The following is a 27,888-nucleotide window of genomic DNA, read 5'->3' as shown; positions in this document are numbered from 1 at the left end:
CAAATATAAACCAAACAGAAAACCATTTTGACAACAAATATAAAGCAAAAGAAAACACTTTTTTCTAAGATAAAATCACAGATCAGTCAAAAAGTTTTCCATCACTTCCTCACAACTAAAATGTCTTCTTCATCTATCTAACCACAACTGATGCTGCCGTTCTGTAAGAATATGCAGAATGATACACACTGTGACACACAGCACTTTTTGCCATAGGCTTCCTACAAAAATGTGACAATTCTACCATTATTGAGTGAACGTGCATCTTGGTGATCACACACCTTACCTCCTCACATAGAAAATACTGGAACTTACACAGTTACTCTTTTCTTCTGAATCTGCTGCATTAAACTGTTCTCCAAATTAGGAAACACGATCACATATTATTTGGTGCGAAACGAGTTATTCACTTCAATAATGTTTCACTCATTCCAAATGTGTTCAATTATGCCCTTCATTTGTAGCCAGCATTCTAATTCATGCACTTATGAATGAAAATAATTTAAAAAAAACTAACAGAAATAATCGTATAAATATCTTTTTTGAAAACTCAGGCTTTGCTGTTAACACAAAACAACACCTAAAAATCACAATATCTGTTGCCACAGCTTAGTACACCCCTACGTATGTGAAGAAACAAATAACTTTTCAATTGTTCACAGGACAATAGTTGGTTAGGTTTTTTTTTAGCTGAACAATACTAACACATTGACTCTGGCAGTTCTGTGCAATGGCCAACAGCCATACCACGTTGAAAACACTGGTTCTCGTCCAATCACCAAAGTTAAGCAATGTCGGGCCCGGTTAGTACTTGGATGGGTGACCGCCTGGGAACACCGGGTGCTGTTGGCATTCCTTTCTCAAGGCCTGACTAAGCGCGTTGGGTTACGCTGCTGGTCAGGCATCTGCTTGGCAGATGTGGTGTAGCATATATGGATTTGTCCGAATGCAGTGACGCCTCCCTGAGCTACTGAAACTGAAACTGTGCAACTGATTTCAAGTCCAGATCATAGATATACTAGATAAGGGCTCTATGAAAGTTCTCTGCTGTCACTTTTTTTTTCTAACAAATTAAAAAAAAAATATAAACAAAACTTATGGCTAACAGATCGTCCATTTGACTGGGAATACTGCCTGTCAGTGCACTTAGTTTCAGTGCAATGGAGGTCGACTGGTATGAGTAAATGACTGAAGATTATGAGCAACATTAATTCCCTTTAACTGCAAGACTTTCTGTCTCTGGACCTTGCAATTGGAATGAACTTCCTCTTTCGCTTCGTCAAGTCTCCACACTCAGCTCTTTCAAGTCTGGCCTTAAAACCCACCTCTTCCCAAAATAGCCTCCTTTGCCTGCCTCTTCCTTGTCTTTAGTTTCTACAGTTTTAGAGTTATGCATGCGTGTGAATGACTGGTGCGAAAGCGCTTTGATTTGTCTCTGCACAAGATTCAGCGCTATATAAATACCATTATTATTATCATTATTAAGACTGCCTTCATCACATGAAATACTGCAGGCGAAAGAGATTAAAAACTAGTGCTTGTAATGAAGGCCGAATCACTTCCATCCCCATTTTTGTCACTAGAACTAGAAGGTCAAAACCTTTAAATCCATCCTCACTGAAAGGTAAGATTTGCCTTTTTGAACAATTTACTTCAAATAATCATGAACATGCCTATCAGGTAATGTTTTACAATGTTTGTTTTTTTTGTGACACACAATCTGTCATTTTGTGTGACAGGTGCGTGATCACCATTAACCATGTGAAGTTCCAGTATTTTATATGTGAGGAGCTGAGGTGTGTGATCACCATTAACTATGTGGAGTTCCAGTATTCTATATGTGAGGAGGTAAGGTGTGTGATCACCATTAACTGTGTAAGTTCCAGTATATTCTATGTCAGGAGGTAAGGTGTGTGATCACCATTAACTGTGTAAGTTCCAGTATTTTCTATGTGAGGAGGTAAGGTGTGTGATCACCATTAACTGTGTAAGTTCCAGTATTTTCTATGTGAGGAGGTAAGGTGTGTGATCACCATTAACTGTGTGAAGTTCCAGTATTCTATATGTGAGGAGGTAAGGTGTGTGATCACCATTAACTGTGTGAAGTTCCAATATTTTCCATGTGAGGAGGTAAGGTGTGTGATCACCATTAACTGTGTAAGTTCCAGTATTTTCCATGTGAGGAGGTAAGGTGTGTGATCACCCTTAACTATGTGAAGTTACAGTATTTTCCATGTGAGGAGGTAAGGTGTGTGATCACCATTAAATGTGTAAGTTCCAGTATTCTATATGTGAGGAGGTAAGGTGTGTGATCACAATTAACTGTGTGAAGTTCCAATATTTTCCATGTGAGGAGGTAAGGTGTGTGATCACCATTAACTGTGTAAGTTCCAGTATATTCCATGTGAGGAGGTAAGGTGTGTGATCACCATTAACTGTGTGAAGTTACAGTATTTTCTATGTGAGGAGGTAAAATGTGTGATCACCATTAACTGTGTAAGTTCCAGTATTTTCTATGTGAGGAGGTAAGGTGTGTGATCACCATTAACTGTGTAAGTTCCAGTATTTTCTATGTGAGGAGGTAAGGTGTGTGATCACCAACCCGATCCCTAATGGGGAGGAAAGTGATAAAACCAGAATAAAAGCTGTAAATATTGTGTAAAATTGTATTAGCTAAATAAAAAACAAAGAGGGGGAATTTCAAGTTTTGTTAAGACTGAAGACTGAGATAGTGAAAATGTGTATGTATGTTTGAAGGTAATTAGTGAATAATGTGAACTGAACACGTGAGCTTCTGACAATGCCCAACATCAACATTTTGAGGGCAAGAGCTATGGTACTGGTTTCTGAAGACTGAGCACTAACAACATTTTAAGTAAATCAAACCATGGGGCAAAGCCTTTAGATACTTACAGTTTACTGTCTAACAGTTTAGATTGACAAATCTGCCCTCTTTCTGATCAGTTCAGAGCAGAGCAGTTACCCACTTGAAAAAAAAAAAATTTGGAATGTTTGTAAAATAATAAACCGGCACAAGGTGTATAAAAAATATGACTGGTACACCAGAAGTACATCAGATTACAAAAAAATGAAATACATGGCTTCATAAAATTAGCACCACTCAAGCACTGACTGTCATACAATCATTTTCATCATGTTTATTGAATAAGTAAAGCTAGAAAATAACCCAAAGGATGCTTATTAGTAACAACAAAACACGTCAAGACTGTAACAAAAAAATTGGTTCTACATGATCTGTTCTGCACTGTTTTGTTTTCATTATTCATTGACAAAAAAATGATATGATGCAGCACCTTTTTCTCTTCCACCTATGAGTATATTTTCACATCAGGAACAACGTCCTGAATGGGCACTGGTTTGCGTAAGGACACTTTGACCGAGAGATAGGTATGAATCCAGTGATGATCAGTGAATGCCAGCAACCGTCTTTCTGCTTCTGGCCGGCTCCTCTTCAGACTGTGACACGCCCTCCTCTGCAGGGCGCTAAGAGTGTTATAGTCTGCACACTTCTTGTAAACATAACCAAATTTTTCTGGATCAATGTTTGGGTAGAAGTACTCTGCTGGTGCCAGGTAAGTTCCATTGACATGTTCTGGCGGGTATTGAGGGTGATCTCGTGTGTATTTCTGAAAGACATAGGAGAGAAAGTGGGGACCCGTGCTGTCCAGAAATGACCACATGTGGGCAAAGTCAGGTAGCGTGTCGACCACCATCTTCAGAAAAGGGTGTTTCTGCTGGCAGGCCATGAAAGCGTTGATGACCAGGGTCTGTGTGTTGGTGTCCATGATGGGATGGACGTAGGGCTCCTGCCCGACAAAACAGGAGTAGCGGAACGTCAAGGGATCCAGCGGCTTCAGACTCTCCATGTCCAGATCAGCATACACACCACCAAACTCATGCAGCACCACGTAGCGCAAGGCATCTGCTCGCTGGATATTGTTCGGATAAGCATCGTAGACATGCAGTAAGTTGGGGAACCTTTCTTTAATCAACTGACGAGCACTGCTGTCCGTCCACAGCCAGTATTCCCAGTCTGGGTGGTTCTTTGTCCAAGATCTGGCGATAAAACATACTGCATCACAAGCACTGTTTTGAGCGTGTTCATATAGAGAGTGGGTGGGGCCTAAGATACAGGTCTACAAAGAGCCAAGGAAGGGATGCAGGGTGTCTACAATAGATCTACAAGACAGATAGGGTATATGGTACACCTATGGGGACGTGGGTGAGGGTCTACAACAGATCTTCATGGGAGAGGGAGATGTCTACCAGAGATCCACCTGGGTCCACTGTTGTCAGGTCAGATGCTCTTCTCTGCTTCTGGTAACCATGTAACCCAGTACCACCTGCCCTGCTGCAAGTGGGGAGTAAACCCAAAATGAAAATCTGATCTGGAGAGGGAAAGTCTCCACCAGATTTGGCACATCATCAAAGATGTCTATTAAGGGAGGTGGCTGGCCCCCTATACATAACGTGCGGCGCGCATGGCCCACCTCTGTATGGATACACTCTGGCTCCCATGAACCAGCCCCTCTGTATGGGTCAAATACGAAGAGGTAATCCTAACAGTAGAGCTGATGGAAGAGCAGACATCTCCAAACGGCTGCAATGGCGGATGAGGATTCTAAATAATGGGTTGGGAGACTTGTGAGCATGCCTCAAGAACTGCTGTGGACCCCCACCATTTAGGGCTTGTCTACCTAGAGTGTGAAGCCTGGATTCGGCGGACTGCACAGAAGAAACCATCACTGGTTCAACAGGCAGAAAGGCAATGTGCTGTGAAGCATTAAAAGGGCGCGGTGAAACACATGCAGAACACTGCTGGCCATCTCCTGCATCCCGACCTATCTCCTGCCATCTCCACTATGTCTTGCCACTGGGTCCAGATAGGCCGGGATGAGAGTGAGGCTGATGACTGTTCCAACTGTACTATCCACCAACATCTTGGAAGGTTACTTTTCATGTGGACTCAAAAACAAACTCTCTGAAGACAAAGGAGTACAAAGAAAGTTTTTTTTCAGCAGTCTTTTCTTCTTTCTTTTTTTAATTTTTTTTTATTTTTAAATGACTATCACCAATTTTTCAATAAAACTGAAAAAACAGTTTGATTATGACAGTGATATTGGTAACTGACAAATATTCTGAATGAAAATCACAATCAGAACTTGAGTAAAGTAATGACAAAACCTCCAGAAACAGAGGTTACTTCAAACTTACCAAGAATTTCTGCATTAAAAACTAACCAAAAACAAAACCACCCCAAACAGCAACAATCCTCAAGTCCTTTCAAGGTTTCCCATGTTAATGCAGTCCCTACTGCACCCTCCGCGCACACACTTTCACACACTGCACACACCACCACCACCACCCAATCCAAAGCACTCACTTAATCCAAGCTATCATGCTGTGAGGAATCTGCTCCGTCTTCCAAGTCTGGTGGATCCGACGGGGCAACCGGGAGGACCCTGAATTGGGCAGCTCCTCCACGGCCATGACACCCAGCGGGGCCAGGCCAGGGTCCTCTGGCAGGGGCAGGGAGGCAAAGTACACCCCCTGGTCCACAGTCTCATTCATGATGAGGAAGTGCAGCAGCACCAGCACACAGCAGCCCAGGAGGAGGGTCAGGAGGCTGGAGCGCAGCTCCCACACCCTCTTGCCGCAGCACAGGAATCTCAGGCGGTACACTGCACAGCAAGGAGATCTGTTCTGATTCTTTTTCACCTGGTAGCAGTAGCAGTAGTGCCTGGAGGAATCTGGTGAACAGTGCTTCTGTACGGCATCCCAATGACTCTTTGCAGAGTTGAGGGAGAAGAAGAAGGAGCAGTAGCAGCAGAGGTCTGTTTTAAGCTTTGTGAGTGTGCATGTGAGAGTGATATGGAGTTCATCCAGCATTGCAAGGACATACTTGTTTGTGGGGACACTGCTTCTTTTATGGGACTGCAGCTGTGCTGTGACACAAGTTTTTTTCATGCTTTTTTCATCTGATGATAGGAATTATATGTTTCAGTATGTTAAAGTACTTGACATATAATCTAATCACCAAGTTGTTTCCACATGATGTGTATATTTATCTATCTTCCTTTTGACCAAAAAGCAAAAAAGGCTGAAGACCACCTACAGGAGGAGATTCTGCTATGTTGCTGAGTCATGTCACTGATACCCAGCTGTGCCTCTTCTGATTCAATATATATGCAGGAAACTACCTGATAAACCCCCTACTGCTGACAACAATTATTATTGTTGTAGAGGCAGACTGAGTGAGCACCTCCCTGGAATGAAACCTGTCACCACATCCCACACCACCCATGCAAAAACAATAACTATGAATCTGCTGACACCCAAATACTTAAATATGAATTCACCACAGGTGCATAAGTGCAGGGGAATTTGAAAGAAAGGTCCCAATGAAAACAAGGTATGAAAGGCTGCATAATTTCATGAATGTTTTTTTTTTTTTCTTCATTCTTGCCGCTGCTGCCATAAAAATCCATTCAGGCACCTGGGGTGTTAGTTAAGAAATTTAAGTAACTCTCAAAGACACATCAATGAAGTGGATGACAATGGACCACTGTGGCACCGGTTTTCCAATCTGAGCTCATAGCACACTCAACTCTGGGTAAAAGCCAATCAGGGGCTGAAAAATCCAACATACATACCATCCACCTTGACAGAGTCTGAAAGTGGTCAATTACTGATCAATGACTGGAGGGCATTCCACCCTGTGGAGGGTTTTGGCCTGTAACCAACTCCTATTCAAAGATGAGTACACTGTAGGCTCCAGTAGAAAGACTAACCACATAGTCAAGGGTCATCTACTTCACAGACGCATCTTTGGGAGTGCTGCTAAGATTTTCTGGCCAACACTGCAGTGCCTGTATCTCTCAAGCCTGGCTGGTGTTGGCACATAATATGAAAGAAAGTGCAAAGTATACAGATCCAGCCCTAAATGGACCTCCACAGCATCATCTTCATCATACTCATCATCAAATATAGAAAATAGATTGTCCTAAATTCTATGGCTTTCATCCCCTGCTCTCGTCGTGATTTCAGTTTGATTCCCCTCCCCCCCCCCCTCCCCCCCTTCCCCCCCCATTCATGTTTATGGAGAGTTTCTCCAGCATCGTGGGGGACTGTTTTCGCAGGGATGTGGTGGTGGTGATCCCCATTTGTGGTGGGACGCTCACTCAGTCTGGCTCTGCAGCACCCTATTGATAGTTCTTTCTCAGACAACAACAACAAAAGTCGTCAAGTTTTTCAGTGCATACGTTGTGATGAATGTCCCCCTAGATTACACAGGTGACAGTGCCATTAAAATTGGTCATCAGAGTAACTGAACGTCAGAATACCAACAGTCATGTGGACAGCTGTGGAAAAACACTATGGAAACACAGGTCACAGGACTGCATGGAAAAATACAGATCTTGGCCACAGAAACCAACATCCCAAAGAGAAAGACTGGATAAGCCTTGGAGATAAGGCATGAAGGTTAGGCCTAGAGGTCAGGCATGAAGGTTGGGCAAGGTCAGGCCAGGTCAGACATGGATCTCACTCATGGTCAGGCATGGAGATCAGAAAAGGTCAGTCAATATGAAGTCAGGCATGGTAGTAAGACAAGGTTACTCAACATCAGGCATGGAGTCTAGACAGAGGTCAAGCATGGAGGTCAGACATGGAGGTCAGGCATGGAGGTCAAACATGGAGGTGGGGCAAGGTCAAACATGGAGGTCAGACATGGAGGTCAGGCATGGAGGTGAGGCAAGTTCAAACATGGAGGTCAGGCACGGAGGTGAAACATGGAGATGGGGCAAGGAGGTCATACATGGAGGTCAGGCATGGAGGTCAAACATGGAGGTGGGGCAAGGAGGTCAAACATGGAGGTCAGGCATGGAGGTGGGGCAAGGAGGTCAGACATGGAGGTCAGGCAAGGAGGTGGGGCAAGGAGGTCAGACATGGAGGTCAGGCAAGGAGGTCAGACGTGTAGGTCAGACACAGACTCAGAGGTCAGGCATTGCGGTTTTATAAAGCATGGAGTTTGGCAAGATCAGGTATATTGGTTTGGCAAGGTAAGATGTGGAGGTCAAGCACAGAGGTCAGGCATGAGATTAGGCTTGGAAAATCATAACTGATAAGAAAAGTGGGATCATCAGATGCAGCCATCATTACTGGTGCAACACTTTCATGACACACAACTGAAACCTTCTGCACATGGATATATGAACTTAACTTTAACTGCATTCCACTTTCAACAGCTTTTACTTCAAATACATGAACTACCTGGATCAGTAACTAACCCCATGCAACATATTTCACTCCAGTTTGCTGGTCAAGTTTTATTAAAATTGTAATAAGGGAACAAAATGCCCAGTTCTTGAAATAAAATATACAAAGATTTTTTTTTTTTTTTTTTTTTTTAACAACACAAAAAGACCTAATCATAAGTATTCATAAAGGTGACAAACCAAGAGACTTTGTTATAAATTGTCATCCATTTAAATTCTCTTTCAAATGCACTTAATATCTGCACTGCAAACAAACAAAAAAAAACAACAACAGCATTTATCAATGAAAGTTTAGAACTGAACCATACCATCGTATGAACAAATCAACAAAACAACAACAGCAATGACAATACGGACAAACCCTTTGACATGAAATACCTTTCATTTCTCTGATATTTTTTTATGGACCAACCTATGCCACTTTTATGAACATAACATTTGCAGCTGCACTCTGACATAGTCTACACAGCTTGCATGAATCATTTTGAATGTCTTATGTGCTGACTCATCAAAAATATCTTACTGTTTTCATTCAGGTTTTTGTGTTACATGTTTTTATTTGTTTGTCAATAAGTCAAATGGATTATTTTTCTTTGATGATAAATGGTAATTGTGAATCTATCATATCTAATGTAACTCATCTGCATAAAAAATACTGTCTAATGATTCATTAAATCTCTGATATTATAATTCCAAATGGCTTTTCCTTGATACACAAAATTCATCTTCATGCAACCCTGTTTTTTCACCATCACATGTACCACATCACAACATAAGTGCCCCCATGCAAAGACACCTTAGATGTCTCCAGGACGTAGTACAACACACTTCTTCACAACAACATGTATATATTTCAAAAATAAAATATTAAAATGGACACATCAGCACCCGTTTATCATACAATATCGTAAGTGCAGGACATGATGGCTTGCATATCCCATTACAATGTTTTTCACTTCAAATGCTAAAACTCACAACAGTTTTTTTTCTTTTGGAAGGGTGTTATAATTCAAACACAATACAAAAACAAACTATTCTGCCACAATAACAAATATAAATAAAATGTTTTTCTTTGCTTGTTGTTTTTCTATTGTTTTGTTTTTTCATTCTGTGGTTTATCATGCAATCTTATATCAGAACAAATCAAGATATTAGGTTAACATCCTTAGGCTACAAAGATTTTTTTATTCAAGTGTTAAAGTACAGCACAACATAAATACATCATTAACAAGACACAAATGCAATCTACCCCAACATGATTTTCTTTAATGTTCACTGTGTGGTTCAAGTGGTGATGTAAAATAACAGCAGTATGAATCTGTCTGTCTTGTGCTGTCTTAGCTGGCTCCACTGTCCTGTGCCTTGTCTTCCTTGGTCTTCCTCACACTGGTGTCCAGCAAAGGGCCACTCTAGAAAGTGTGTCTGGTAACATTCTATTCCAAGGATGTGTCTTACTGAGCGCTATCTTATACACTTGATCTTCTTCTTCTTCTTCTGCGTTCACTCGTATGCACACGAGTGGGCTTTTACGTGCATGACCGTTTTTACCCCACCATGTAGGCAGCCATGCTGGGTATGTTCTTGTTTCCATAACCCACCGAACGCTGACATGGATTACAGGATCTTTAACGTGCGTATTTGATCTTCTGTTTGCATATACACATGAAGGGGGTTCAGGCACTAGCAGGTCTGCACATACGTTGACCTGGGAGATCGTAAAAATCTCCACCCTTTACCCACCAGGTGCCGTCACCGTGATTCGAACCTGGGACCCTCAGATTGACAGTCCAACGCTTTAACCACTCGGCTATTGCGCCCGTCATACACTTGATCTAAATGCTGATGTCCAGCTCTGGGGTTCAATGTTCCAGAAGGTGTTGGGCAACAACCAAAATTTCAGAAATCTGCACATGCAATGTTTCTGGAATGTTCCAAGTTTATGGGTGATTCTTTTGGTGGACTTTCCAGAACTCTGATCCATGCTTAAGTGTGCGGAGAATACTGCTCCTGAACAGACAGATCTTGACTTTGGTACTGAAGATACCAGTCTTCCTGATGTCCAAGAGAAAACACGTAGCAGCAAATGTCTCTCTGCACTGATGTTTAACGTCAAATACTCAGACAAACAAAGCAGTACTGCTGTACATACCTAAAAAGCAACCAGAAAACAACAAAACAATGGCAGGCAACTCAGTTTGAGTTACTAATGCCCCTTTGATACAAGTAATGTCCTCATGCAATTTGAGAAAATATGGAAGTATGACAAAGTACCTTCTTCATGTTTGTTTGGGTTTGTTTGTTTGTTTTGTTTGTTTTTTTTTTGTTTTTTTTGTTGTTGTTTTTTTTGTTTTGTTTTGTTTTGTTTTGTTTTGTGTGTGTGTGTGTGTGTGTGTGTGTGTGTGTGTGTGTGTGTGTTGTTCTTTTTTTGTTTGTTTTTTTCCTTAATAGTGTTCTACTACTTTTATGTTCTACCATTTCTAGTTTACTATTCTCAAAAACAAAGACTTTGGATTAAACTTTATCCTCATCATCAATAATGTCTTTGTTTATCAGTTATTCCTCAGTCAATACAGTCTTTGTGGATTTACTTTTATCCCCAGCCATCAATACAGCCTTTGTGGGTTGTGGATTTCATTTTGTCTTCATCGGTCAAAACAGCCTTTGTGGACTGTGAATTTCATTTTATATTCATGTCAGCAGAGCCTTTCTGGATTTTATATTACCCACATCAGTCAATACAACCTTTGTGAATAATACTGGATTGTTGATTCAATTCTATCTTCATCAGTCAATACAGATTCTGTGAGTTTAATCAACCCACAAAGAATGTATTGACAGAAGAGGATAAATATTAGTCCATAAAAGGTAATAACTGATAAAGATAAGAATAGTTCTATAACAGCTGTATTGAAAATTAATGGCACCAATGCTGTCTTGGTTGATGAGGATAAAAATTAATCCGCAAAGGCTGAAAAGGACCACATCGCTTAAAGTCCATGAAGGTTAGCTGGCTGATGTCATGATGAGAATACAAAAATAATTCACCCGATCCCAAATGTACAAAAGAAAGCAAATAACACTGCAGATAAACAGAATACGGAGCAAGTGCAGAAATCTCAATACTATCTTCAGCAAGGATATAGATGTCATTGCTGTCATTTAATAAAACAAAAACAAAACAAACAAACAAACAAAAAAGCATCATCGTCCTTCAACAAAAAGAAAAGGGGGCAAATACAAACCATACACTGATACAGTCAGCTATCTAGGGTATGAGTATTTATTGCTGAGCTGTAAGGAAATCTTCAATATTGGACCCCCATCACCACATTTGTTGTTATAATACATCCGGGTTAGAAGCGATGGCATTCTTCATTAGGGCTGAACAATAGAGTGAAATGTTTCTGCCTTGACTTATGAAAATAAAAGATCTGTACGGCAAAAAAATTTCTCTCAGTTAGAACGGACAGTCAAGTTTCTTCCCAACCACACATCACATGCCAAGCCATCTACACTAGTACCACACCATGCACTATGAAAAGGGTTTACCTCGGCCTCTCCAATGCATCATGAACAGCTGTCACAAGTACAACATTCACATCACTCCAGGTAAACATTCCTATACAATTTGTATACATTCTAAAAGTATTAATGCTAAATGTGAACATATCCACAGGTGTGTGTAGGGGCATCCATGCAGCTGCTGAAATAGCAATCCCCAAAAAAGGTTCAAAGAGGAGTGACACTTTTTCTGGAAATGTTTGGTGGAATAATGCATGTGCGGAGACTGTAAATGCAAAGAAACTAGCATACCTAACATGGTTAAGACTCAGAAAAGTACCTGACAAAGATGTAAAAGAAGCCGCTCATAAAGAAATGTGTTTCACAAAAATCAAGGCGAATAGTGTCATAGCCCAAGAAAAAAAACAATACTGGTCACAGTTCTGTTTGAATGAAGTATCTGACCATAAGCCTGATAAGGATATGAAAAAAGTGTGGGGCAAAGTGAAAGAAATGAAATCAGGCATTGTTCTGCAAGACTATCCTATTAAAATGAAAGATAAAGAGTTTCTGACCCCTCAAGAGAAGGCTGAAGAATTTGTTTGTATGTATTCTAAAACAGGTAGTGTGGATGGTTTGACAAATAGACAAAAGACATTAAGAGAGGATGAAGAAATCAGTGACAAATATAGAGACCCTACCCCACAAAATGATAATACAATCAACTCGGCAATAACTTTACATGAGGTAAAGAACGCTATTCATTTGCTGAGTAACAAAAATGTGTCAGTTGGTAAGGATGTAGTATCTTACACCATGTTAAACCATTTGCCAGAAAACTGGATAATTATATTACATACATTATTTCAAAAGTGCTGGGAATGCAGACAAATCCCTGAGGTATGGAAAACTTCCATTGTAACTCCTGTATTAAAACAGAGTAAACCTCAAACAAAAGCTTCGAGCTATAGACCTATTTCGGTTACCTCCCACGTTGGGAAAGTCATGGAGAAAATTGTAAATATTAGAATGGTATATTACTTGTGACAAAAATGACATAATTCCGTCAGCTCAAACTGGATTCCGGAAAGGAAGATCTACAACTGATCACCTGACCCGTCTCACTACCCAAATTAAAAAACAGTTTTCTAAGCAAAAAGTATCCTTGCGTCTTTCTTTGATCTTACTAAAGCTTATGACCGAGTATGGTATAGCAGACTGTTATCTAAGCTGAAACAAATTGGTCTGTCGGGTCATGTTTATGACTATGTTAAATCCTTTTTAAGTGGGAGATATATAGCGGCAAAAGTGGGAGTAATTTTATCAACCTCTAGGCCTATAAACATGGGAATCCCGCAGGGTTGCATTATTTCTCCACTGTTGTTCAACATTATGCTTTATGATTTACACACATGTTTTTCATCATCTACCAAGCTGGCTCAATATGCAGATGGTATTGCCATATGGATTCAGACATCCTTGAGGAAAAGGACAAGCCTACATTACATCAATTATGTACTGAAACATTTTCAGGGTGAACTCGATAGACTGAGTAGCCATATGCACTCTAATGGTTTTGAGTTTTCTGTAGAAAAAACACATTTGATCCTCTTTAATAATGGTTATAAACTACCACGATTTTTTGGGGGGAGGACGTGAAATATTCTTCAAGTCGGAAATAAAATTTCTTGGGATCCTATTTACTTCAAAACTAAACTGGAAGAAACACATTGATTCAATAGTGACTAAGGCAGTTAAAAGTTTAAATTTCTTAAAAATTGTAAGTCACTCTCCTTGGGGACAAGACTCCAAAATTCTTTTACATTTAGCGACATCTCTCGTAAGATCAAGACTGACCTACGGTCAAGAAATCTTCTTTCTGCTCCACCGACGTTTCTGAAGAAGCTGCGAATAATTGACAGTAAAGCCGTGAAAGTGGCATTAGGGGTACCTGTGCATACTAAGACCTCAGAAGCCTATAAGCTTGCGGGTATTCTACCACTAGATGAAATCAGAAAATTAAGTTCTGCTAAATACATTGTGAGATGTACAGCAGTGGATGATTTTGAGGAATTAAATATTAGGTCTGATATTGATTTTCCAAAAAATGCACAAAATAATTCAAATCTACAAACCATTCGCACATAGGTGTCAGATATTTTAAATTCTTCCGACATTGATTTACATGATATGGCACCTCATGTTCTGGTGCCACCTGTCCCTCCCTGGGAGTTAACAAAAGCAAACGTCAACATATGTGCTTCTGACACAACAAAAGGATATCTCCACATATAATAGCAGCATCTGTCAGAACTGAATTAGAAGAAAATTTTGATTATCATTTAAAAGTTTACACTAATGGCTCGGTCCTGGATGATAGCAGTGCAGGATCTGCTTTTGTCATTCCTGACCTAAAAACAGAAAAATCATATTATCTAGGTAAGGGACATTCAATTTTTAGTGATGAATTGGTGGCCATCCTTATGGCTTTAAATCTTCTTATTGATATACTAATCATAGTAAGTAATATCCTATTTTGTGTTGATTCTCAATCTGTTTTAAAAAGCTTGCTCCTTTTTGAGAATAATCAAAGAGAAGATTTATTGTTTGAAATTAGGTATTTATTGCACTCCCTATTTATGAAGAGTACAAATGCTGATTTTTGTTGGATACCATCCCATACTGGATTCCTTTATAACGACCAAGCAGACAGGGCAGCAAAAAGAGGAGCAAAGAATTATATAGATTGTATCAAGGTATACTGCCCATTGTCATACAAGGAAATAAGTAATATACTAGAAAGAGACTTTTATAGGTGCTTGAATTCAAGTCTAAAACTTCATCAGTTGACTTTCTCAGACTTTGGTCCAATTCACAGACCAATTCTGAGTTTAGCTCTCAGACTATTATCAAATTCATTACGAACCAAGTATTGTTCTAATGTCAAGTGCATATGCTTTAGTAACCTGACAATTTAGCATATAATTTTTGACTGTAGCTTGATGAATCCTTATGTACACGAAAGTGTGTCTTCACAAGTGACTGAGAACGTTGATGTGTTTGACTTTTTGCATTCATTATCAGTTGTTTCACTTGTCAGTTTAACGACTTCTCTTTTACGAAGTCCTTTAAGTAATTTCCAGTTATTGTATTTAGATTTTTTTTTTTTCAAAGTTCACCCACATTTCACCTTCATTTGCCCGGTTTCCCCCAACCCTCCATTCATTCACATCTCCCACCCCTTCTAACCAATAATACTCAAATGTATTCATAAATACTTTAACAAAATGTCTTCAATCACCGATATGTGTGATGGGACATTAAACAAAAATTCCTCCTGTGCATCCATGCATGCACGCGTGAGAGTGTGCGGCTACAACAATATGGGATGATGACATAACCTGGAAGTCTGTTCTCAATAGATGGAAAAAAATAACAGTGTAAATGAAGTCCATTGTTCAATGAAATTGCTAAACTGCTGAAAATATATCAAACATCTGAGATAAGAAAGGAAGAGAATACAGACAGAAGGAAGGAATTAAATGTAAGATAAAGGAAAAAACTGAAAACCAGAGAAAACAAGAGCGGCAAGGCCTTCAAGACTCACTTGTGATACACTTTAAAAAAAATCAAATTGTTAAATTGTGTTCTGTATTTGTTATTATAAAGCTTTGGGTAAAATATAAAATAAAATTTTTAAAAAAACCCTAAGCGCAGATTCGAACCCAGCATGTTCGGGTGGGAAGAAATTGTCTTACTCCCTACACTACTGCAGTGACTTTTTTAAGGGCGAAACATCGATTGCGGTATTCGAAGTGAGAACGCTGTGAGAGAAAAAGCTGGAATGGGAGGAGGAGCAACACCAAGAGCAGTGCGAAGAGCATGTCCTCCAGTTTGAGGTTCTGCAGAGGGAGAAGGTTGGCAACATCGCAGACAAGGATCAGAAAGGAGAGTCTGATGTTGATGACAACCATAGATTTCGCCCATGCCTTCCGAAGTTTGATGAGAGTAAGGGTGACGTTTCGTCTTGGTTAAAGAGATATGAACATGTTGCTACTCTATAAAAATGGATGGAAGAAGAGTACCTGGGCGACTCGAGCTTCCACATGTTTTACTGGCAAGACTGAGGATGTGCACAACAACCTGAGCGACACTGATGCAGGTAACTATGATAAGTTGAAGGACCAACTTCTGGCTTGTTTCCAGTTCAATGCGGAGACGTAGTGTTGGTGTTTCGGGAACTGTAGGAGGAAGGATAACCAAACCTTTGTGCCTTTTAGCACCAGGTTGGAGGATAACTTAAAGCAGTGGCGTGAGCAATCCAAGATTCCTGATCTGAAACAGTTTCTCCTTCAACAAGTTCTGCAGTCTTTGCAAGCTAACATGGCCACCTATGTGATGGAGAGGCAGCCACAGATTGTGGAAGAAGCTGTCGCATCAGCTGATGTTTATTTCACAGCTCCTTGTGGCAGGGAGTTTTTTCAGCCATAAGTCCTGGTGGGAATGCTTCTGAAGGACAGGATAAGTCCAAGGTGGGTGGAACTAAGAGCAATTCTGGGAATTCCTTTGTGAAACCTGTTTCATTTGTCAGTCATATAAGCACTTGGCTAGAGACTGTCCCAGGAAAGGGAAATCAGCAGGTGCAGTACAGTGTCAAGAGATGGGGGTCAGGCAATTAGTTCAGGTGCCTATTCTCTGTGCGCCGTGTAGAAAGCAAGAATATGATCCCCGCTGTCTGGTAGTGATAGAAGGCAAGACACTATAGGGACCATGTGACACAGGGTCTCATGTCTGTGTTGTGAAGAAGTCCCTCATTTCTGACTGTCATCTCACTGGTAGAGAACGAGGTGTCAATGGCTGAGAAAGAAATCATGCAGCATTATCCTATTGCTATGGTCAGGACTGAGAGTCTGTTTTTCATGGGTCAGGTTGAGGCTTTAGTTATGGAGACTCCAGTGGTTGATTTCATTGTTGAAAACCATGTTTTGTCAGAAGATGAAAAGATCCTGCCATGTATGGTCCACTCAAGGAAATCTCCATCGTTACTCGTGCTCAGGCAGCAGAGAAGAGGCAACCTTCTGCTTTGCGAGTCGTTCCTTCAGGACTGGAGACCCTGATGCCATATCGAACTCCAGAAAAGTGATCCTGGATTGAAGTCTTCACAGGAGGCAGCCAACTGTAGGGTTATTAGATTTTCTGGTTGTACAGGTGAGGTGTCCTTCACGTGGAGAAAGGATATTCTGTACCATGAGTACCGTCAGGGGAAGACTGAGTACAGTCAGGTTGTGGTCCCTGCACAGCTCCAACAGGGCATGATTAAACTGGCTCATGAACCACCTATGGGGAGTCATCAAGGAGGAAAGAAGACTCTGGACAGGATTTGGAAACAGTTTTTTCTGGCCTGGTATGTGTGCTGACGTTCGCCAATTTGTTTCATCCTGTGACCAGTGCCATAAAGTCTCACAGAAACCTCAGAGGGTACCCTTTGGGAAGATGCCTCTCACTGACACTCCATTTGAGCATGTGGCAGTTGACCTTGATGGGCCAACTACTCCAGCATCAGAGTCAGGGAACAGCTATATCTTAGTGGTTGTGGATTAAACCACCTGTTACCCTGAGGCCATTCCTTTGAAGACTATCAAAGCTACCAAGGTCGCTGAAGCACTGTCGGAGGTCTGGACTCGAGCTGGTGTGCCATCTGAGATTCTGACTGATCGAGGAACCCAGTTCATGAGTAAGGTAATGAAAGAGATGGACAGACTGCTGTCCATCTAGGGTTTGACAACTCCTTACTATGCTCAAGGAAAAGGACTGGTAGAGCGTTACAATGGCATTTTGAAGACTACACTGCAGAAGCTTACTCAGGAGAAACTGAAGCAATGGGATCGGTATTTCACTGCACTGCTTTTTGCTTACCAGGAAGCGACTCAAGTGTTTGGGGTTCTCACCATTTGAGCTTTTGTCTGTCTAGCGTCAGCTGCGGACAGCAGAACAGACTTCTGAGGAAGTTCGCACCCCTGCAGAGTATGTTGCATACTTGAGGAACCATATCGAGGAAACCTGTGAGTTAGCACACAGGAATTTGGCTGCAGCTTCTCTGGGACATTAACAGGAAGTCTCAGAACCGTGTGTTCTTCCCGGGTGACAAGGTACTGCTGCTTTTGCCCCAGAGACATAACAAATTACAGCTGTGCTGGCAGGGTCCCTTCCAGGTGTTGGAGAAGAAGGGAGAAGCTGACTATAAGATTCAAATGGAGGGGCAGCATAAATTGTACCATGCCAATCTGGTGAAGCAATATGTGGAAAGACAGGTGGACTCAGCTTCTTGTGAAACTCCAATGGTGGCTGTCCCTGCCGTGGAGGAGACTGAGCCAAGTAGTTACACTGACAGGGAGCTACCTCTACCTCTACCTAATCTGGTAGCCAAGGAAACAGTAGCCCACTTGAACTTTGGTCCAGGTCTTCTTCTTCTTCTTTGTTCGTGGGCTGCAACTCCCACATTCACATGTACACAAGTGGACTTTTAAGTGTGTGACTGTTTTTTACCCCGCCATAAATGGCAGCCATACTCCGTTTTGGGTGTGTGCATGCTGGGTATGTTCTTGTTTCCATAACCCACCAAATGCTGACATGTATAACATTATCTTTAACGTGCGTATTTGATCTTCTGCTTGGGTATACACACAAAGGGGGTTCAGGCACAAGCAGGTCTACACATAAGTTGACCTGGGAGATAGGAAATCAGATCATGTTACTGAGATTCAAACCCGGGAAACCTAGATTGAAAGTCTAACACTTTAACCACTCAACTATTGCGCCCGTCAGGTTCAGGTCTGAATAAGAAACAGATGGAGCAAGTTTTAATTATTGCTCATCAACATAAAAATGTCATCATGGATGTTCCTTGACGGACGACCTTGACAGAGTTTGACTAAACTGTACAGACTGTAAAGCCTGTGTGAGTCAAACAGTACCCTTTGCCCCACGCCAAGGTTGAGGTCATCAAGCAAGAGGTGGAAACCATGAAGAAGCTTGAGGTGATAGAGCCTGCTGCCTTTCCATACAATGCACTGGTGGTTCTTGTCCACAGAAAGACTGGAAGATCCGGTTCTGTCGACTATTGATGTTTGAATAACGCACTGTTTTCAATGCGGAACCTTTGCCTGACCTGGGGCATCTTTTTTCTTGCCAAGGGAAAGCCTGGTTCTTTAGCAAGTGGGACCTCAGCAAAGGCTACTGTCAAATTCCGGCCAGAGAAGACATCTGACCTACGACCACTTTTACTTATAGCAGACAGTTCCAGTTCACTGTGATGCCCTTTGGCTTGAGAAATGCAGCAGCAGTTTTCTCGAGGATGATAAGAGCAATGCTGGAACCAAAGGTCTGAAAGACACAACTTCATGGACGACATCATGACTGCATCTGAAACGTGGGAAGAACATCTGGCCACTATATAGGCAGTTTTCTAGCCATTGGAAGAAGCAAACTTGTCAGTCCGTCCGAAGAAGTGCTTCACTGGTTTTGAGGAACTAAGTTTTCTTGGACATGTTGTACAGCACGGTCAGGTCCTACCGGAAATGGACAGGGTGGAGAAGGTTATGAAAGCACCTGTTCCTGAGACAAAGACGCAAGTCCCAGCCTTCCTTGGCCTGGTAGGCTACTACCGTAAGTTCATTCCTAATTTCTCTGCCATAGCACTTCCCCTGACTGACCTTACCAGGAAAGGTACTCCCAACAATGTTGTTTGGACTCCAGAGTGTGATCATGCCTTCAAAATGTTGAACTTGAAGGATCGTTTGGTTTCTAGGCCTGTTTTGCAGTTGCCAGATCTGTCCTGCCAGTTCATCCTATGAACTGACGCCTCACACCATAATCGGGGGGTGGTGCTTCTGCAGGAGATGGACGGCATACTGCATCCCGTCACATTTGCATGTAGGAGTCACTATTCTACGACTGAGAAGGAACGCCTTGCAGTGGTGTGGGCAACAGACAAATTCCAGCAATTCTTGTTCAGTCAACAGTTCATGCTCGAGAGTGATCACCAGCCTCTATGTTATTTACAGACAGGCAAGGTCATGAATCAACAGCTAATGAGATGGAGTTAATTGCTACAGTCCTACTCCTTCAGCGTTCGAGTGATACCCGGAAGACTAAATGTTGGAGCCGACTACTTGAGTCAGGCATCTACAGAGGAGAACAAGTTTCCCTTGGGTATTGTCACAGACAGAGGTTTGACATTCCTATACGAAAAAAGCACAGGAAAATTCATATTTGCTTTCTGTACTCAACTAAGGTGACTAATGTGTGCAGCAGAACCAAAAGCACATGCACCTGAGGATGTTAAAAAAATACTACAGAAAATCTCATTTTTCATTATTTTGACCCTTATCAGCTTCTTTTTGTGCACAGCTAAGAATAGCTGGCTGCGACTTTAGCCAGGTTTTTGTGTGCTGTGTCACACACACACATGCACACGCATACACACACACACACACACACACACACATAGCTAAGAATAGCTGGCTGTGACTTTAGCCAGATTTTTGTGTGCTGCGTCACACACACACACACACACACACACACACACACACACACACACACACACACACACACACACACACACACACACACACATATAAACATCCACTCTTAAGTCTAAATGAGTGAATGTGGGAATCACTATGAAGAAAAGAACAACAAGCTTGAAACTCCAGGATCCAACCCTAGGCCACATATCAGGGATCTTCACGCTTCAAAATACAGCACTGGGTGACGTGGAAGGATTCAACAGTTGACCTAAAAAGCACCAAGCCCTGCTCATCTATCATTCCATGTCCCATCCTTCTACTGATATGCACATCTAGCCATTCATTCCACACATTATGAAAACTTGATTTTATGCAAGTTGAAATGTTATTACCATGATGTCACATTCTTTATCATTTTAATTTTACACCTTATTCTAAACACTTACGTTTTGTTTTAGAGGGGGAGGGGATAACAAACCATTCTTTTATCTCAGATTCTCTGAACCAGCATCAATCATATATCTAATAGTACCAATCCTTCCATGTTCTAAACCACTGATCCACAAACAAAAAGGACAGTACTCCATAAAAAAAAAAAACTTACTTGTCAATGCTGGGCATTCAAAGGTCTCTCACAAATTCTTGGAAAAGATGCCTTCCCAAACAACTATGGTCTCAGTTCAAGCCAGACCCCCTGTTTTGCATCTGGAAACAGCAAAAAAACAAAAAGTGTTTGATCAAAGTTTCAAGACATTATTACTACTTAAAAAAAATCTCGTTATAACACTTATGGAGCTTCTTCACAAGACATGAGGAGGCACAACATATGATTGCCAACACAACAGCTATTGAATAAATTAACTGGGTAGCCATCTCTCCTGTACTTAGAGACAGCATCAATACTGCATGTTTCCTGAGGTATCACAAAATGGCAAACCTGACAGTTTTTCTTGCAGGTCACTGTCTCAGTGCCTTTGTCTGGCAACTAAATGTTAGAGTTCAGACAGCAATCCATTATCAGCTGGATCAAATTCTTCTGGGAGTGATTCATATTGAATACAGTTGTCTGATACATGTTCGCCGATCCAAGATCAGACAGTGCAAGACAATACAATAGTCAAGTCCTTTGTTTCTGCTGTCCATCACATGTGGTGGTGATGTCGTGAGCAGCAATAAAGAAGGAACATGTGATCAGTGTTAATAATCAATACACATATTGATGGACTGTTGTATACCCTTGTCAGATGACAAATGGAATAGGGTCGACCTTCACATTAGACACCAGATCATCCAACGCTAGTGGTGATGTGTGTGTGTGTGTGTGTGTGTGTGTGTGTGTGTGCGTGTGCATGAGTGCACGTGTTTGTGTGCATGTGTGCATGCATAAAGGCGTGCACGAATGTATGACATAGAGAAAGATACGACTGAGAGCTGATAATATTCAACTCAGACAAAGTGCACAAACGTCTTTGCGAGCTTGTTCACACAGAGGTACAAACTCTTGTTGCCCGCACTGTTTTACCACAGTATCTGTCTCATGGTGCCACAGTATCTGTTTCATGGTACCACAGTATCTGTCTCATGGTACCACAGTATCTGTCTCATGGTGCCACAGTATCTGTTTCATGGTGTCAGTCTGAAGGCACAACATCCACACAGCTACTCAGTGCCCATGCACTTGTGCATACTGATAACTGCACACGTTGGACAGAACACAACAGCTGTGACTGTTGACACATCTTGCCAGAATGAACCATTATCAGTGACAACAAAGCAAACACAACAAATCTGTTCCATCATAGCCTGGAGTATTCTGTTTTTGCCAAAACTACAGATGATTCCCTGGTGCACTGTACATTACTACAGAATCTGACTGCAAAAAGATCTAAAGTTTTACTTGGTAACCATTTTCAGGAAATCAACGCTGTGACTGTGAACTTACTGACAACTTACTTTCACTTTTTTGTTTTCATTTGACAAGTTTTGACTACCATGCAAGCAGTGTGGAAAGTTAGAAAATGCTATCATCTGGACCTGCGCAAATGTCCTTGAAACTTGGTGTTGTTTTGTCTGAAACCTGTGAAACTGTTCTGCACTGATCTGAATACAATTTGCAATTCTGTGTGTATAAGCAGGTGGGAAATAGGGATCAAATCAGGAATGGGTACATGTGTTAGCCTCTGTGTGTGTGTGTGTTTGTGTGTGTGTGTGTGTGTGTGCACAGAGAGTGTAAGTGTGTTTGTGTATGCGTGTGCAGACTGTCTCAGGGTAATGTTCCCTGACCCATAATAGTGCCCAGTGTAACTGCATACATATATGTATGTATGTTTGAACAGGAAATATTTCCTTTCAGCAGTCAAAACACACACACACGCACACACACACACACTGTATGTACTTTTTTGGGGTGTGGAGAGGGTCTAAAATCACTTTAGTGAACAGATATTAAATTAATGACCAACCCACACACACACACACAAACCCGTTTCACATGACTGTGTATAAAAATCTTTAAAAGAGTTAATGTGGCGTGGTTAGGGGCATTGACGATTGCCAAAGGGCTGGAGGAAGAAAGGGAAATTTTTCATGACTGGTTAATTCTGAAAATGACCCACTGATTTTGTGGTGAACAGGTCAAATGACACATAGAAATTATCAGTGGCTGCCGATAATTTCTCCTCCTCCACTAGACCTTGAGTGGTGGTCTGGACGCTAGTCATTCAGATGAGACGATAAACTGAGATCCTGTGTGCAGCATGCACTTAGAACACGTAAAAGAACCCATGGCAACAAAAGGGTTGTTCCTGGCAAAATTCTGTAGAAAAATCCACTATGATAGGAAAATCAAATAAAACTGCACGCAGGAAAAAAAAAGAAAAAAAAAAGGGTGGCACTGTAGTGTAGCAATGCACTCTCCCTGGGGAGAGCATCCCAAATTTCACACAGAGAAATCTGTTGTGATAAAAAGAAATACTGATACAAATAGTGTGCTGAACCAAACCTAAATTCTCAATATGGTTAATAATAATAATAATGGATACTTATATAGCACACTATCCAGAAATCTGCTCAAGGTGCTTTACAAAAACGCTCTTGTTAACATAAAACATTATATCTATGTTACATACACACACCAAAATGTGACCACACACACACACACACACACACACACACACACACACACACACACACACACACTGCATACATACATTTTAACATACATGTGTATCTAACAGCTACCCTAACACATACGCACACATAGGCAGGCACAAACTTACATAAACACACGCACACACAATACACATTCATATACATGCATGTAGTTATGTACACATACATATGTATACACACATAGTCAAGCACACCTAACGAAAAGGAAGTGGACCTGCCACAACTGAAATTATTGCTGAGGGAAAAGGTGAGTTTTGAGACGAGATTTAAAAGATGTGAGGGAATCAGAATGACGGAGGTTATCAGGGAGCTTGTTCCACGTCTTTGAATTGAAATGTTGTCATAAGACAGTACCCACCAGTGGAACCCCCTTTAGAGGTAAGCAAAGCTGTTCTTCATCCTGCCCACTCCTGGATGAGAACCATGCACATCACCTGAAACCAAACCACAATCCCTGGGTGCTAATAATACACCAACAGTGACCATCATGAATCAAAAGCAACAATGGTCAGCTAACCCACCTGTGTCAATTTCTATATCAGTTCATTAGTTGTACGTGCATGTGCTACATTTCAATTCAAACTCACTGTAACGTAATTAATAAATTATCATGGTGTAAATTACTATTCATCAGCATTACTGTAAACAAAAAACATCAAGTGTGAAATTGTAAGTTCTGCTGCTGTTAATATGGCCATATTTTCTACCACACAGATTCCAGATTTTTGGAACAGTAATGGTTCCTTTACTGTGCAAGGAACAATTTTAAGAATAATATGTTCAAAAAAGAAAACTTGAAAGTATATGTTAAGAAAAGAAAAGGAAAATAAACAAAAAAAAGTGTATATGTGAGTGTTAGAGAGAGAGAGAGAGAGAGAGAGAGAGAGAGAGAGAGAGAGAGAGAGAGAATCTTCAAATCCAGTATTCTTAAGGCTGAGAACTGAAATCCTCCCAAATCATGGGCTTGCACAACACCACACAGGGCTGCTTTGGAACAATACACACAGTAAAGAAACAGTCAGCAGAAGCCATTTGACTCTGCCTGTTTTAGAACATCGAACAAAAACGTACTCCTTGTCCACTGCACAAATGATGACAAAAATAAGTCACATGCTGCTTAATTAAAAACAAAGAACTAACCAACCAGGAGAAACAATACAAAGAGCAAAATAAAGCACTTATAATTATATATATATATATATATATATATATATATATATATATGTGTGTGTGTGTGTGTGTGTGTGTGTGTGTGTGTGTGTATCAGTGTTCTAATAGATTATTTAGAACATGGAATTGGAAGCAAACTATTTTTGGCAAAATGTGACATCAATGGCGATACACTGGGTATCAAGATTCAGCTTGATCAGATTTTGAAAATCATGTCCTACTGGTTCTCACCAGTCTCAGTAACAATATCAGAATATGCTATAATTCAACAGTAATATTAATACTGAAACATGAAGGTGTTTTTTTTTTTTTGTTTTTTTTTTTTATCATGTCTACATGTATGTGTACTTGTAAACAATTTCACTTTCAATATAATTTTAACCCATCAGTTGTTTTATCCAACTGTTGTTTCATGCTTTTCATAAGGTTTTATCATGTTATTAAACTATAATGATAATAATAACAATAATAATAATAACTGGACATTTATCAGCGCTTTCCTCATTGCACAAAGTGCTTCACAATCCACACACATACACATACCAGACACACTCAGTCCTCAACACACAATCATACAAAATAAACACATAATATATACGCATACAAACTTGTACATACAATACAAACATGCATACAAACAAACATTCATGCATGCATCCAACCATACTTACATACATTGGACGCACACAAAACACAGAGTTTCAAATATACCTACATAATCAACTAACTACTTTCATGATTGAAAGAGGGTCCAGAGGAAATGCTGCTGGAAGCAGAAAGACTTGAGGTTAGATTTATAGGAAGGCACTGCGGGGCTGTGATGGATATGGTAAGGCAAAGAGTTCCATATTTAAACAGCAGATGATGAAAAGGCTCGACCACTGTGCTGTTCTCTTTTGTGATTTGGGACATAGAAGGTTCTATCATCAGCAGCACAGCAAAGAGAACGGGAGGGTACACAGATTTGTAAAATGTCAGAGAGGTATTGGGGCGCAGTTCCACATATGACATGGTAGCAGAGACAGGAAGCTTTGTATTTGATTCTTTCCTCTATGGGTAACCAGTGCAACTCTTTTAGAAGGGGTGTGTAGGGTGCGGAAATTTTTGCTTTATAAATCACTTTGGCTGTTTTGCAAGTGCAGAAGTTGATTTAAGGGGTGTGAGGTTAATACAGGATTCTTTCCTTAACAGACCTACACCTGAATTTAAGTGCAAAGACCACAAATAACAGAGATGCACTACACTACATCTGAGGCGCATTTCTTACACGCTTTTTTGGCAAGGTTCTCACAAGACATGCCAGAGAGATGCACTTCTTTAATCCACTTAACAGCAAGAGTGATGAAGTATTCACAAGACAAGGCCAGGTAGCCTTCTGAGCAACTTTGCTTTCTGGTGAGGATAAAATCTACTGCCCCCCCCCCCCCCCCCCCCCCCCCCAACCTCCCTCCCCTCCCCCCACCCTGCATCTGTTTCTTTGGGCATTTGAACTCCTTGCCTTCACCACTCACTCCCATTCCAGCGGCATGCAAGAATGCTTTTGAATAAGAAACACATCTCTGCTGACACTAGTAACAAACGCAGACAGTTTCAGTTTCACTTTCTCAAGGAGGCGTCACTGCGTTCGGACAAATCCATACACGCTACACCACATCTGTTGAGCAGATGCCTGACCAGCAGCATAACCCAACGCGCTTAGTCAGGCCTTGAGTGCATGCTTACATATTTGTGTACCTATGAAAGTGGATTTCAATTTACGTAATTTCGCCAGAGGACAACACTCTCGTTGCCATGGGTTCTTTTTCAGTGCGCCAAGTGCGTGCTGCACACGGGACCTCGGTTTATCGTCTCATCCGAAAGACCAGACGCTCAGTTTGATTTTCCAGTCAAACTTAGGAGAAAGGGCGAGAGCGGGATTCGAACCCACACCCTCACGGACTCTGTATTGGCAGCTGTGCGTCTTAACCATTCTGCCACCTTCCTCCCGCAAACAGTAAAAACATACAAGGGCAGGCTTGGCAGAAACACAACAGCTGCCAGATCCATGTATTTAGATTTTAACTAAACAAAACAGTCAGATCTTAGGACTGAGAGAGGCAAGAGTATATCAAATGCTATATTGTTATTGTCAGTATGTTGGGGGGGTTTGTTGTTTTTGTTTGTTTTTTTGTTGTTGTTGTTTTCTTCCTTGTACACTCACGGTCAAAATTTTGACCATTTTTACTGAATTCTAAACTCAATCTTTGCTTGTGTTTAACTCTGTATTATATGCAATAAGTCATCCTGTATCATTCATATTGTATTCAACTTCTATTCACAAAATTAGTCTTGTGTTGGATTCTCTATCTCTCTCTGAGTTTGTTGAGAACGACCTGTCTTCGTTGCGGTAGTTTCCGGCGTACGCCCTCTCTTGTCCAGACGCAGGGTTACGGTAAATATAATGACCCAAACGAATACAAAAGAACGAACGTGTCTGCTGTGCCCACGAGCTGGAAGACAGCAAAGAAAAAAAAAACAATCCAACAAAAACAACAACAAAATAATAATAATATTTAACTGGCATTCGAACATAAGTGCCAAGGGAGTGCATTTAATTTACCATTGCACTGTCAAAATGCCTACCTTTTTCCTGTCATATCAGAACATCATTGTTGCTTGGATTATCGGAAGTTAAGTCGGACACCATACACGAGCGATTTAGCATTGTGACAGACGACAAAATCAATTAATTAGGCACACACAGCCTGTTGATGGAAAACAGGTCGACCATCTGTTCAATTTCAAGGGAAGTAATTCTCATAAATTCGAAATACAAATTTTGGATGACCCTTATCTCCCCTCGATACACTTTCCGACGCGCTTATTTTATTTTATTTTATTTCATTTTATTTTTCCCCCTTTTGTTTCTTCTTTTTGAATTATCTTCGCTCTTCCTCTGTGGCCGTCATCCTGTTATTGTCATGTTTCTTTGTTTCTCTATGACTCAAAAGAGTTAATGGGAATAAACAAAGTCTGAAACTCTGAAGCCTCTCCTGCCATCCACGCCAAAGTTACAAATTGAATGTCTGCAAATGCACATAAATTTGTCTTTTGGCCCGAGTACATGTAATATTAAACATATGAAGCGCGAGCACTTCCAGAACATGAGCATTCATGAAAATACGCAACACTATAACTAAATAAAATTGTTGCTGACAAGGTAAGAAAAAAAAGGCATGTCA

At 40.9% G+C, this 27,888-nt stretch overlaps 1 protein-coding gene and 1 non-coding gene across 4 annotated transcripts; one reads left to right on the top strand and one right to left on the bottom strand.

Annotated features, from left to right (window-relative positions):
- The first annotated feature begins 733 nt into the window (after positions 1 to 733).
- Positions 734 to 852, top strand: LOC143297549 (5S ribosomal RNA). The gene has a single exon (XR_013057295.1). It is a non-coding gene; the product is annotated as a 5S ribosomal RNA (ribosomal RNA).
- Positions 853 to 1,466: 614 nt separating this feature from the next.
- LOC143297344 (uncharacterized) lies at positions 1,467 to 27,438 on the bottom strand. 3 transcript variants are annotated; one of them, XM_076609640.1, is made up of 6 exons: positions 27,290 to 27,438; positions 23,856 to 23,931; positions 20,931 to 21,031; positions 11,847 to 11,874; positions 5,405 to 5,702; positions 1,467 to 4,077 (listed from the first exon to the last, which is right to left on the bottom strand). In XM_076609640.1, exons 4-6 carry the CDS (start codon positions 11,866 to 11,868, stop codon positions 3,330 to 3,332), a joined length of 1,068 nt encoding a protein of 355 aa, XP_076465755.1. In that variant the 5' UTR covers positions 11,869 to 11,874; positions 20,931 to 21,031; positions 23,856 to 23,931; positions 27,290 to 27,438; the 3' UTR covers positions 1,467 to 3,329. The 3 variants fall into 3 exon arrangements, with proteins under 3 accessions (XP_076465755.1, XP_076465757.1, XP_076465756.1); XM_076609642.1 differs by lacking the exon at positions 11,847 to 11,874; XM_076609641.1 differs by lacking the exons at positions 23,856 to 23,931; positions 27,290 to 27,438 and adding an exon at positions 21,264 to 21,349.
- Between the last annotated feature and the right edge of the window lie 450 nt (positions 27,439 to 27,888).

This window comes from Babylonia areolata, chromosome 22, assembly GCF_041734735.1.
Source record: "Babylonia areolata isolate BAREFJ2019XMU chromosome 22, ASM4173473v1, whole genome shotgun sequence".
NCBI lineage: Eukaryota > Metazoa > Mollusca > Gastropoda > Neogastropoda > Buccinidae > Babylonia > Babylonia areolata.
Note: the sequence above shows the minus strand (reverse complement) of the source record. Positions and strands in the feature narration are given on the sequence as shown.